General features: G+C 41.4%; 1 protein-coding gene across 2 annotated transcripts in view; it reads left to right on the top strand.

Moving 5' to 3' along the window:
- Window positions 1–13,936, top strand: part of MTR (5-methyltetrahydrofolate-homocysteine methyltransferase) — a 70,555-nt gene that overhangs the window by 40,793 nt on the left and 15,826 nt on the right. For both annotated transcript variants that reach the window (XM_075203730.1, XM_075203731.1), the window contains 6 exons: window positions 1,750–1,839; window positions 8,293–8,445; window positions 8,719–8,826; window positions 10,098–10,198; window positions 10,544–10,611; window positions 11,948–12,068. In XM_075203730.1, coding sequence (XP_075059831.1) covers window positions 1,750–1,839; window positions 8,293–8,445; window positions 8,719–8,826; window positions 10,098–10,198; window positions 10,544–10,611; window positions 11,948–12,068 — 641 coding nt within the window. The remainder of the gene's footprint in view (window positions 1–1,749; window positions 1,840–8,292; window positions 8,446–8,718; window positions 8,827–10,097; window positions 10,199–10,543; window positions 10,612–11,947; window positions 12,069–13,936) is intronic.

Below are 13,936 nucleotides of genomic sequence, written 5' to 3'. Positions count from 1 at the left end.
TTAGCGGTGGTACTCTGCACCCATAAATTAATTTCAAAATATCAGCTTGCACCAGACTTTTTAGTTTTTCAGACTTGCTGTTCACAGAAATTTTAATGCATAAACATGCCACTCTCTACTCCCCCCCCCCCCCCCCCCCAAAAAAAAACAAACAAGTGTTGTTCATTTTTCTGAAGCAGTTAGTTTTATCCATCAATCTTTCTCTGTCAGGTTCAACTCATGTTCTTTCTGCTTCCCCCCGCCCCCCCTCAAATCCTCCCCATGTATACCCAAGACCTTCCACATGCACCCATCACGTGACCATCAGACCGCCCACACTTTTACTTTTGCAGCTGGAGCCCACAGAGGAAGGAGGGAAGACACACTGTGCAAAGCACACAGCACTCCCTCCTATTCTGATATGATGCTTGACCTCTATGGGTTACATAAAAACATAGCATTTAACGGCAGATAAGAACCACTTGGCCCATCTAGACTGCCCATTTTTTTTTTTATTAACCTATGGTACCTTATTTGATCATTTATTCTTTATAAGGATATTCTTATGTCTATCCCAAGCATGTTTAAACTGCTCTACTGTATTAGCCTCTACCACCTCTGATGGGAGACTGTTCCACTTATTCACTACCCTTTCTGTGCAGTAGTTGTTTCATCAACTTTCCTCTGAACCTACATCACTTCAGTTTCAGTGCATGTCACTGTGTTCTAATACTTCTCTTCCTTTGAAGAATGTTTCCCTCCTGTACCTTGTTAAAACTTTTGATTTATTTGAAAGTTTCTATCATGGCCCTCCTTTCCCTTCTCTGCTCCAAACTATACATATTAAGATCTTTGAGTCTTTCCTGGTAAGTTTTGTGCTATTGGCCATGCACCATTTTAGTTGCCCTTCTTTGTACAGTCTCTAATGTATTTATATCCTTCTGGAGATATGGCCTCCAGAATTGAACACCGTATTCTAGATGAGGCCGTACCAATGACCTATACAGTGGCATTATTACTTCTTTCTTTCTGCTACATATTCTTCTCCCTACGCAACCAAGCATCTGACTTACCTTCCTCATTGATTTGTTACATTACTTACCTGCCTTTAAGTAACTGCAATAATGACTCCTAGATCCCCTTCCTCTTCAGTAGTTTCCATTATTATGCCATTAATACTATATTTAGCCTTTGGATTTTTGAGACCCAAGTGCATGATTTTGCATTTTTTGGCATTAAACTCTAGTTGCCACTCTCTTGATCATTCCTCTAGTCTTCTTAGATCATCAATCATGTGACGTGGAAGATGGCTGCTCCCATTCAGTTTTATTCTCTGCTTTATGATGGCAGAGAATAAATCGGATAGTGAGCAGCCGTCTTGGGGCTGCAGGTGAAGGCTCGCCAGGCACTCCTATAAGGACAAGCATGAGTTTGCTAAGTAGAACTAATCTGTGCTGTGTAAAAATTCTAATTCTTTGCTTGGTTACAGGTTGCTGTAGCTCCACCCAATTTATTTGCTGCACATGCATGTTTACCCAGTTTTGAACAATGAAAACAATATGTATATTGACCCTAGTCAAATATACTTAAAAATATTCCAGCTGCATTCCGCAATGAGCTTAGATATTTATTTTATGCATAATTGAATGTATGTGTGTGTGCTCTAAATCTGTTACAAACCTTCATAGGGTGAGGTTTTATAGTGTAATTTATTTTATATTTTACACATCAGTAATATTTTTTTTTTGTTCGTGTTTGTTTATTTTTTAGACTACAGCTAAAGGGGGAAAAAAAGTGATCCAGACTGATGAATGGAGGAATGGCACTGTAGAGGAGAGGTTGGAATATGCTCTAGTTAAGGTAAACAATATGCGGAGTGTCTACGTTTAGATCATATGTTGCAGATGTTTCTTTGCAAAGGAAATTAACCACTCATTACCTATGGTTCCATAGAACCATTTTTGAAACTAAGGATATTTTCTAAGTAAAAAATAAATTTGCTGTTGTTTTTTTAAATTTTATTTTTTTTTGTTTTTGGGATTGGACTGCCATTTTTGGAGCACTTTTTCTACATTTCTACATAATTAATTAATAGACTGAAAGGGCTTTGAAAAGGGAAAAGAAAATGCACAAACCGAAATCAATACAGTGCTACAAGTCGCTGTTTGCTTAGGAATGTCAACTAATTTTCAAAAGACATGGCTATAATAAATGGATAACCATTTTTGTTATATATGTTTATCTTTGTTTAATTCAGTGATATCACTTTATTGTTATATATGATAGCATTTTTTTATTTTTTTTTCAGGGGTGGGTTGCCTTTTTTTGTAATTTTATTAAAGTGAAGAGTTCTAGTTTATTTTGGAGGTTGTTTTGCTTACATTTCTTGTACAGGTTGTATACATATTTGTTATATGTATTTTACACGTAATGGATTTAGATTAGATAGTTATGCATTTACATTAGTGTACATCTGTAATTTTATATATTTTTTATTGATATATTAAAACATGGATTACACATACTATAAAAGAATTGGAGCACTTGGGTACCTAGCGGTGGGATTATTCTGATTTCATGAAATTGTTCAAAATTATAGATAGCTGGAGTTCATTTTTTGTATTTTAGAGAGGGAGTTGTTTTCCACCTATATGATTTTGCTGTATATTTTGTAATATTTAAAAGCCTTTTAAGAGCTTATAGCCAACTGAGGTTACACACGTTCTTCTTTTAAAGCAACATTTGAAACCACTTTCTTATCAATATTGCTGCACATCTTGAATATAAATTTTAGATGATCATTGAGTAATTCAGCTGGCATTTTGTCTATTTGACTATTTTTTCCACCTCCTTATAGTCTAAAAAATAATCGAAAAATAGGGAAATTTCATACTTCTAGATTGATCTAGAAGTATCTATAAATATTCACTCTTTTCTACCTTCTCTAATGCTGTTTATAACCTTCTTGACATAGCAGGCTCACTTTCTGTGCTGTTGCTTGTCTTTTTCAGTGTTTTTTTTTCCCCATCTGTGTCAGATAGGGGGAGATCCTCGAGGGCTAAAACTGGGGTGACTTCTATGAAGACGTTAACTGTGCCGTATGTGTATGGCTTACGTTGCCTTCAGGAAAGTCAGGCTTGACTTCTTGAAATTGAGGATCCAACGTGGGAATCCAGAGTCTGGGTTGTTACCCGGATATAAGATGGGAGTACTGCAGGAGACTCCACCTTTAGAAGATCATCCAGGAAAGGTTTGATCATAATCCTCTTGGACCACAACAGCCATGACCACTATGATCTTGGTTAAGATTACCAGAGAAGCCGTGGCTAGACCATAAAGTAATTGCCTGGAACTGGTTGTGATCCGACTGAACCGCAAGGATGCTTACAGCCACCATGAACTCCATTTATTCTATGCAGTGAATCACCAACAGCAAGGACTCAGTCTTGAATATGGGCAGCCTGACCTGGGTGTTTAAAGATTCCAGATTCAGAATCAGTCTGAACGAGGCGTCGGGTTCTGGAACAAGAAAAAAAGTTGGAATAAAACCCAAAACTTTTTTGAGATTCCTGCATCGGAATAACTACTTTGGAAGAAGTCCGGTAATGGATGGCCTCTTGCAGAGCCAGTCGCTTTGTCTCACATGTCATGGAAAAGAGCAGGCTGGGAGGATACCCGAGGAGATCGGTCATGTAACCCTGGTCTATTATTCTCCGTACCCAGACATCTGGGGTAAACTGAAACCACTGATCCCTGAACAGAAGACTGGCTCCCACCACGGCAGACCCTAGAGGGGCAGAATGCCTGTCACACATTCTGCTTGTCTGCCGACTTAGCAGTTGAAAATCAAGCAGACCAGGCCCGATGTCCACGCTGTAAACCACCTCTGAAGTACTGACCCGTGGAGTACCGACCCCGAGACCTGCCAGAAGATTGAAAGGACCGGAACCTGGTCATCTTGGGTTTTGGATCATCACTTCCTGTTGTCTGACTGGTAATGGTGTAAAACTAAGGCCCAAAGATAACACTCCCAGAAAAAGGAATTTATTCAAGAGCCTGTTTAGACTCTACATCACCCTCCCAGGACTTAAGCCAGACCGTTCGACGAGCAGAGGGGGAGATCTGTGCCCCAATCAGTCCTGTGTCCAGGGCCGTCTCCCCCAAAAAATCTGTAGCGCTCTGAAATTGTTCCACCAAGGGAAGCCGTTCAGAGTACGATCTCCCGGGTAACAAAATCTCAGACAGCTATTCTGACCAGTGCTCCACAGCTTTGTTAACCCACGCAGATGCCAAAGAGGGCTGCAAGGCGGCACCAGCCACCATGAAATGGACTTAAGGATGCCTGCGTTGGGTGGAGGGATGGTACTGACCTTAGTCAACCTTGCTTGCAACATGTAGGTGGCTCCCATCTTGCAAGAACCTCAGTGGGAAAAAGATAACAAGACTGCAGCAGACGGGACAACTGGAGCTTACGATTCAGTGACGACCAAGACTCTCCCTATAAATTCTCCAACTGGGAAGAAGAGGGAAGAGACAAGTTTTTGACCACCTTGCAAAGAGAGACGGTTCCGTAGTCTCAGGGACTACTGCCTCAGGAATTTCCAGCACCTGACACACAGTCCTTATCAAACCTTTCACCCCCTGATGGTCAGGAGGAACTTCCTCCACAAAAGAGTAGTGCGCCACTTAAGATGCAACAACCACCTTGCCCTCATCATGAGAAGAACAGACCAAATAAGACTCAATTCCCTACAGGAGCACTGCCACCCACCTGAGCTTACAGGAGGAGGATGGCATACCGGATTGCAACATCCTTCTAATGAGGAGAAAACAAACTAAACCATGAACCGAAGTCGCAAGACCATGTACCAGGCCGATTCTGCAGAATCCGTGACCACAGTTCCAGCCGTACCAGAAACAGGATTGGCCCCACTCGCTACAGAGAAAGGGAAATTTGGACAAGGACCACTCACTGTCTGAGACCACACCAATTGGGCAAGCTCAGCCACAGTATTGTCCAGTGACAGAGCCCAGGCCGACTTAACCGAGTTTACAGAACCAGAACCCCCTGGTGCGCACGGCATGATATCCCTAGACTGGCAGGTTGCATACAAAGCATCCAAAGTTGACTCCAACCCAACAGATGATTTTATTGGGTCTTCTATTTGACACCCAAAAACAGCCTCCGGAGAAGATTCATGACTTGTAGAAAATGGTAAGACCTCTGTTGGCTGTCTTACAGACCTCTGTACACTTCTGCATGAAGGTTCTAGGCAAGATGGTATTGACTTTCAAGGCAGTCCAGTTTGCTCAGTTTCATACACTGGAGTTCCAGTTGGAACTTCTTGTCACGGGCACTAGGAGTCTTTGCCCAGGATATCACCAGATGATGATCTTACCAGAGTAGTGTGGGTTACACAGTGGTCCTCTGGTAGCAGGGTGACTAGCGGAACATATGACTCAGCAGATGGTGAGAGGATGCAAATAGAAAAGTCAATGACTAGCAGCAATCTGGTTAATGATTAGGTAGATATGAACACGAGGATCTTGATGGACGTGAAGAAGTGCAGGAAGTCAGTGGTCTGCGTACAGCAAGTTGTACCACTGCTTATGGTGAAGAGACTTGTCCAGGTGCAGGTAGGTAGCGGGGAAGTCAGTGGTCTCCGTATAGCAAGTTGTACCACTGCTTAATAGGTGAGGAGGTGTACAAGTGTTGATGAGTGGAAACATAGAATGTAGACACTGAGAGCACAAGGAACTTGATCCCAAACAATATGCACAAGTCTATGTTGGTGTGGCAGGCGCTGCTTGACAGAGACTAATTCACTACTGGAATCCAGGCTAATAGTAGAAGGTCAATTAGCATATGTATCTCACGACTGAACAAAGAGGTAAACCTCCCAGCAGATATGCGGAGTAATAACACAGTCTCAGGGAGATAGAGGATTCCGTGGGTAAATGGAGAACAGTCCAAGCGACTATGCAATAAACGAATACAGTCAATAGAAAGTAAGCATACTGTGTTTCAGTTGAGCAGGCTGTCCACGAGAGGATACAGGAACAGCTGAGCGGCTGCACGCCAGCACGAGTAAAGAAACCACAGGTGAGTGGTAGCGGTAATCGGGGTCCGAGTCAGCACACAGACAGAGAACTTGACACGGGTAGAACAACGATGAGCAATGCAGGAATCACTGGAGATAGCAAACACGAGTAGAACACGGGAGACTTGTAGCGGTCTGGAAACCGGCAGGGAACTGAAGACATAGTAGAACACAGGAGACTTGAAGCGGTCTGGAAACCGGCAATGAGTTGAGCAGGAATCAGCAGGAAGCTGAAGACACGGAGAAGTACACAGGAACACCTTCAGAGACTCGCAGGGAATGAGACTACAAGATCAGGCAACGAGGTAATGAACGCAGGTGCTTTAAATAGGGAGCGTTGCCTGATCAACCAATTAACTAAAAGCAAAGGTCAGAAGAGTTCTTAGGAACTGCGCATGCGCAGACCATCAGAATGGCGGGCGGCCACGGTTCAGGATAGGTGCTGCCATGAATACTGGAGAGCCGTGCACCAGTGAAGAGGCACTCGCGGTCCGGTGAGTGACACTTCTTTTGAAGTGGAACAGATCCCACCAGAACCTTTTACAGTCAGGTGTTCCCGTCATTCTCTTCAGCTGTGTCAGTTGCTCATTTGGTGGCTGCAGAAGGACAATATCTGCAGGGGTCGCCCAAACTGGGATTGGACTTTGGTTACAATGGATGCCAGCCTTCGGGGTTTGGGTGCCATCTGTCTTCACACCTTTTTTTTCAGTGTCTTTGATTGTAAACATAGATTCTTCCAGAATCCAGCGTATTGAAACTGTGAGTGCTATTCCTCTCTGATCAGTGCAGAATATTTGCTGCAGGGAAGGGCGGTGAAGATACAATCAGACAATGCCACAGCAGTATCATACCTCAATCACCAGGATAACACCAAGAGTCCTTTAGCCATGCGAGAGACACACAGGATCTTTCGGTGGACTGAAACTCCTGATCGGGCCATCATGACAATTTTTATACCAGAGGTTGAAAATTGTGATGCAGACTTTCTCAGCAGGTAGACTCTGCATCCAGGTGAATGGTCTCTCCATCCGGAGGTATTTCGTAAGTTGGTGGACAGGTGGCGTCAACCAGACAACGACATGATGGTGTCTCAGTTGAACCACAAGGTTCAGCTCTTCTGCTAGCACGCAAGAGATCATCTGGCTGTCTCATTAGAGGTTATGTCTGTTCCTTGGCAGTTCCTTTTGGTTTACCCATATTCATCGGTAGCCATGCTTCAAAAGATAAGGAGAAAGGGTGTTCCGGTCATTCTAGTGGCACCGGATTGACCTCTGACGGCCTAGTACACCGACATTCTCTGTATGGTGTGGGGTTAGTCGTGGCATCTGCTGCTCCGGCCACACCTGTTAAGTTGAGGACCGTTTTATCCTCTCAGTTTAGAACGTCTGACTTTAACAGCGTGACTGTTGAAGCCATGATATTTCAAGCTGAGGATTTGTCTGAGCGCTTGGTGCAAGCCATGCTTCGTGGCTCGAAAACAGAGTTCACCCAAAATATATCATCGTGTTTGGAGGACATATGTTGCCTGGTGTGAAAGCAAGGGGTACTCTACCTCTTCTTTTTGATTGTCCAGGTTGCTTATGTTCTAGTAGGATGGGCTGGATGCTGGGTTGCACTTTTGTTCACTTAAGAGTAAGGTGTCTGCTCTTTCTGTCTTCTTTCAAAGAAGACATGCTCTGATGAGGGTGTGCTTTATGTCCAGCCTCCATATGTTCCTTCGATGGCGCCTTGGGATTTAAACTTGATGGTAAATGCTTTACAACATTCCCCTTGGACATGGTGGATTTCAAGTTTTTGACATCGGAAAGCTGTTTTCCTCTTGGCTATTTCTTCCACTACAGGAGTTTCAGAGCTTGCAGCTTTATTCTGCAAGTGTCGTCTTCTAGTTTTTCAAGAGAATAGATCGGTTCTTCAATCCGTACCGCCTTTCTTTCCTAAAGTTGTGTCCAGATTTCACATAGATCAGCAAATGTTATTCCATTTCTTAAAGTGCCACACGCCTATCCCCACTACACTATACCCGATGTCCCCCAAAGGACCAGGAGAAACAGATTTTGTGTAGGTATAAAAATATATATATATTTTTTTTTTTCCTGTGAACTTCAGTTATATTTATATAAAAGCCAGTATAATTGAAGTTGCCCTACTTGGACAATATATTTGTTACTTATGGGAAGGAAACGTGTTATATTCTCCCTTTCCTTTATTTCAGGGTATTGAAAAATACGTTGTAGAGGACACAGAAGAGGCCAAAGCAAATAAGGAGCTCTATCAAAGACCCCTCCACATTATTGAGGGTCCTCTCATGAATGGCATGAAAGTGGTTGGAGAGTTGTTTGGTGCTGGGAAGATGTTCTTACCTCAGGTAATAAAGGCTTAGAAATCTCATAATTCTGGGAGGTCATCCCTCCTGGACAGCTACTTAACAAAAGAGTGAAAATTGTAGGTATGTCCACAATAAGAAAGCACAGACAATCCATTACTTTTGTATGACCTATTACCGTACATGGCTGCAATGAATACAGCACACTTTAAATTACATGTAAGAGACATCATGTATTGGTTTTGACTTCATTTAACACTCTTGCTCAGTGACTAGTTATCTATTTAACGGTTTCCTCACTCCCTGTGGTTTAAGGTGATCAAGTCTGCTCGAGTTATGAAAAAGTCAGTGGGATACCTTATCCCCTTCATGGAAAAGGAAAGGGAAGAGATGAGAGCATTATCGGGAAGTGTGGAAGAGGATGTGAGTACCAGTTATACCTTTTTTTTCACCTGTAACACACTCCCAATAGTAGAAACATGTTACAGACACATGGCACGGTTACCACTATTAAAGGATAATTCTATCTGAAAACTAAAAATTCAGTTTTGGATGGAGTACAGTAAATAAAATATCCAGGTTGGCAGGAGCAAGGAAAGTAGTAACTGACTGAGCAGCGCTGGGCATGTAGATCATATGGAGTTCCTCTATATCATGTGATTATCATACATAGAGGTTAAGTAATTTTTTTTTTGGACCTGGTTGTGTTTCAGATATTCCACCCAAAACTAATTTTTCAACTTTGAATGGAGTTATCCTTTATCCTTTATCTCTAGGGACATCAGCATGTTAGATTTTTAAGGCCACAATGTCTATTACTTGTCTTAGAATCTTCTTGTTTCATCAGCTCTATTGAAAGTATCTGAAGTGAGAGAGTCACAGGTTTTTCACCTCTTACAGGAAGGACTGTTGATAGTTGTATTGTAATATTTCAGCAGAATTCCACAGTAGACCAAAATAAATTAACAGACAGACTTAGAACCTGGAGTGAAAAAAATGTAGACACTTATCTAATGTAAAGTTTTTCAGTATGTTAAAGCTATCCATTGATTCCTGTGTGCCAGACACTGTAAAACAAATAAATATATTATTACCAATTCTGTTATCTAAATGCACCCAACTTCCTTTATTTTACACAATAGGACCACATTAAGCACCCGCAACAAATAAGCCTCCTGACAGGCATATCTGCGTCTGTCTCCAAATACACAGCAAGCCCATGAGCACACCTTTACTGTATTTATCCTGCGTCTAAATGCCCCTTACCGCTCTAAGCACTGCAATTAAGGGAAGCGCAAATATCTTAATATAGGTTCAAGGAGACTACTTTTTTGTGCACAAGCACAGTAGAAAAGCGTATTTTACTTTTAAAAATGTTGCTTACATTCAGCTCTAAATGGCTCCTATAGATCTATAATTACAGGTTCTATAGGTTGAGTGTTCTCTTTTCTTTGCCTCCCTACAAGTCACTAATGATGCAAAATGTCATTATGTGCTCCAGTATTTCTCATCACTGCAGTTCCATGCTTAATATTTCCCACCCATTCATTTTGAATACATCTCACACCTTCTGCTTACTTCACCTGTCATTTAATCATCAATCCGTCATTTTATCCCCTAAATTCTTTCCTCTCTCTCATTATACAAGTCTCCCCTAAAAATAACCTCCTTTCCTGTTCATGTACACTGTTTAGAATCCATATCAAGGGACCATTGTACTGGCAACAGTTAAAGGAGATGTGCATGACATTGGCAAGAATATTGTTGGTGTGGTGCTTGGCTGCAATAATTTCAGGTATGTAATTTGAAAATGCATACACAAGTATGCTCCATTTTCCTGATCTAAGTAATGAAAATGTTATCGCTTAAAGTACACCTGTTTGATCCACATAATGGAGGTATCCTTTTCCGTGGCTAAATCAATATTTAGCCAAGTGGCACAAAGTGACATCACCGGTCCCTTTGTAGAATATTGTCTCAGTCATTGATTACTTCAAATGTGTGTAAGTGACAAGTACACTTCAATGTGGAAAGGTTGGACACTGACTCAAAGCACATACTTATTACACAAACTTTATCATATTAACATATTTCTTTGTATATTTTAATAAGTGACTGTGTTTTTGCACTTGGATTCCAGGGTGATTGACCTTGGTGTTATGACTCCATGTGATAAGATCCTCCGAGCTGCCATTGAAAACAAAGCTGGTGAGCATCCGTTTCCTATAGGAGACCATCCTTAAAGTAGAGATGGGTAAATTTCACACAGTGTGTAAAGGACAAGGTGTGTACACTACAGTTGTCTATCAATTAGTGGGAACATTTAAAGAAGAAAATACTTAAACATTCATTGAATTTATTGTAACTGAAAAATTCATGAATATCCATATGTGATCTGGTTTTTGAAAGGCATTATTTATGGATTTCCGAAGTAAATAACTGCATATTTTTTAAATAATTGCTCTCAATATTGTGATGAAATGGCTAAGCTGCTTCCATCTTTTTCTGTGGAATTTATTTTGGATCCAAAAGATCTGAATATGCTTAACTTCTGAGTTGGTGAAAAACCAAACAACTGCAATACAAAAAGAAATAATGTTTAACTATCCATATTCAGTAATGTATCAATGAGTACTGCAAGTGTCCAATATAAGTAATACAATTGCTGAAAATTACTTAAACCTGGTATTTTAAGATTTATTCTATGTAGAAAATATTTGTCACTGTCAGTCCGTCATATACATTTATTAAACGTGAAATAGTGTGGAAGTGTACATGGAGGTATAGTTAATCAACTGTTATAGACTTTATATAGCTAATTGTTGGAGTTTCATGACACCAGAGACTAATACTCAGATTAAACCTTATTTACATATTCAATAGTAATATTAGGATCATTCCTGGTCATTGTTCTAGCACACCGGCAGCATCCCCTCCCCCAACACACACACTGTTCCTTTCTCTCTTCCTCTGCTACCCTCTTGCAGTAGTAATGCTGTGAAGAAGGCACTTGCACATTGATGTGAATTGGACATTACCTTCAATGCATTGCTCCTCAACATACAAGTGTCTACTTCACCCGATATTGCTTCTAAATAAGTAGGTGTTGCTCATATATAATGTTCCTCCCCCACGTGGTGCACAGATGATCTGATGGTTGCTCTGTGTGAAGGATGGTGAAGGAACAACTCCGGGTAAAGCAGCTTTCTCTATGTATGTACATCTGACTATGTTTGTGTTCCCTGCCTACTGGTCCCTGCCTCTCTAGTGGAGCCCGCAGCCATTGGAATAATGTATGCTCATGTTAGTTTACCTATACCTGTCAAGTGTAGCTCAGTTTATTAGTAATGGAGAACTTTCTATTACATTATAGAAACTTGCACAAGGCTGTAATTTTCTCCTTCTATTAAAACAAACAGTATATATCTGTTATGATAAGGAAGTGAGGGATGTGATGTCATGTGTGATTTGTTTCCAACTAAGGTTTAGGGTACAGTTGTTAAATGAAGCATAACTTAATTTTATTATTATACATCTACTGTAGATATAATTGGTCTGTCTGGTCTTATCACCCCTTCCCTGGATGAAATGATCTTTGTTGCCAAGGAAATGGAAAGACTGTCCATAAACACCCCGTTACTGATTGGTGGAGCCACCACATCTCGGTATGTGATTTAATAATGTAGTAGATCATTTTAGTGGGACTATATTACTGTGAAAAAATGTATTTCAAAGCAAAGGTTACAGTATCTTATAGAAAATGTGATGTTAAACTGAGACTGAGTTTTAGTTTGTATACATTGGCAACCAACAGTTTGGTTTAGATTAGTATTTTGTTTAGGTTTTGCTTACCTGAACTTTCAAGGCATATAATTTGAATTGTATCAATTGGCGATTAACTTTTTTGGGGAATAAGTTGAAAGACAGCAACTGTGATTATACCCAAAGCTACTAGAATTCTCAATTTTAGTGATAAATTAGAGATTCATTTTCTAGTTTAATTTTTATGTATGTCGTCATTGGACGATCTTAACCAAACCCTAGCAACATCCCTTGATCAAGTGGAATAATCTAGTCTTTTTACTCTGTGTAGACTACGGTCTCAGCTTTGGTCCACTGAAAGAGGTGCACCTTCCAAAACGTTCACCAAGGTTGTTCTACTTTGTGAGACAATCTCAAACTGATAGTGACTTCCTCAAATATATTGCCATCTACCACTCCTACAAAGATGATGTGGACACTGCCAAATAGACATACTTTCACTCTGGCTGCTGACCCCCAAACTCTTCTTTAATACATTTAAATCTCTTCTTAGCACTCCAAACCAACCCCCTCCGACTACTATCAATGACCAAGATCTACCTTCCTAATTCATAATTGTCAAGATCTCAGATTACCATCCCTTATCTCAATTCCCATGCCCCTTCAAGTTACTTGAGAGGCTTGTGTACATTTGCCTGATGCACTTTCTATCTCCACACAACCAATTGGACCCTCTTCAGTCAGACTTTTGTTCCCTCCATTCCTCAGCGACTGTACTGACTAAGGTGGTCAATGATTTGGTTACTGCTAAATCACTTGTGACAGTACGGGCTATTCTGCTACCCCGTCTGGTTGAAGGGTTTTACAGATTTGTGTTACGGTTCCTCTGCCGTAACGGACCACACCTACTAGTTCTCTGCCACTAGACCCCTTCCTGCTAACGTTGTCAACTGCACACCACCGTGCTGTTGTCACTTGTAGGAGAGTAGTTGCTGCCACTACCGGGCTTCCTCATCGGTACCTGGAATCACTTTGCTTATGAATTGGCTTTTTTTTGTCTCCACACCTCTTACTTTGGATCAGGACAGCAGAGCGGTGATTTGGGGGGTGCTGCTTACCATGGGGTATAGAGGACGCTTTGCTGGCAGTAAGTCACTACTCCTCAAGACTTGTCTAAGCCTGCTCCTACCCCTCTATGCCCCCCCCCACCGCTGGCTACTATATCTGGGTTCTTCATGTGCAACTGCCCTTTGTCCTGCTGGGATCTGAACCTTGGTCCTTTCAACGATACAGAAGCTGTTTTTCAAGATTTTGGAATCTGTTGACTTCAAGACTCTTACTTGGAGGGTGTCCTCCTTGCTGGCCATTGCTTCAGCGAGACAAGTATTTAAATTAGCTGCTCTGTCTTGGAGTCACCATTTCTTGTCTTTTACAATGACAGAGCTGTTCTGCGCATCAAGGCTTCTTTCCAGCCCAAGGTGGTGTCAGAATTTCATCTCAACCAAGCGATTGTTATTCCCGCGCTAGGCCAGGACTTGGGTTCTCAGCAGGAAGACTCACTCACGCTGTTGGATATTGCTAAGGCATTGCAGATCTATATGTACCGATCAGCCTCTTTGCATAGAACAGAGAGCCTCATTGTACTGTATGACGCACACAAGAGAGGGTGACTGGCAATGAAATGAACAGTTGCGATGTGGATCAAGGCTACCATCCATCGAGCTTAAATCTCAGAGGTATCCCCAGTTCCTGACAGTATAACAGCCCACTC

This window comes from Mixophyes fleayi, chromosome 3, assembly GCF_038048845.1.
Source record: "Mixophyes fleayi isolate aMixFle1 chromosome 3, aMixFle1.hap1, whole genome shotgun sequence".
NCBI classification, from domain to species: Eukaryota; Metazoa; Chordata; class Amphibia; order Anura; family Limnodynastidae; genus Mixophyes; species Mixophyes fleayi.
This window is presented reverse-complemented; position numbering and strand designations above follow the sequence as displayed.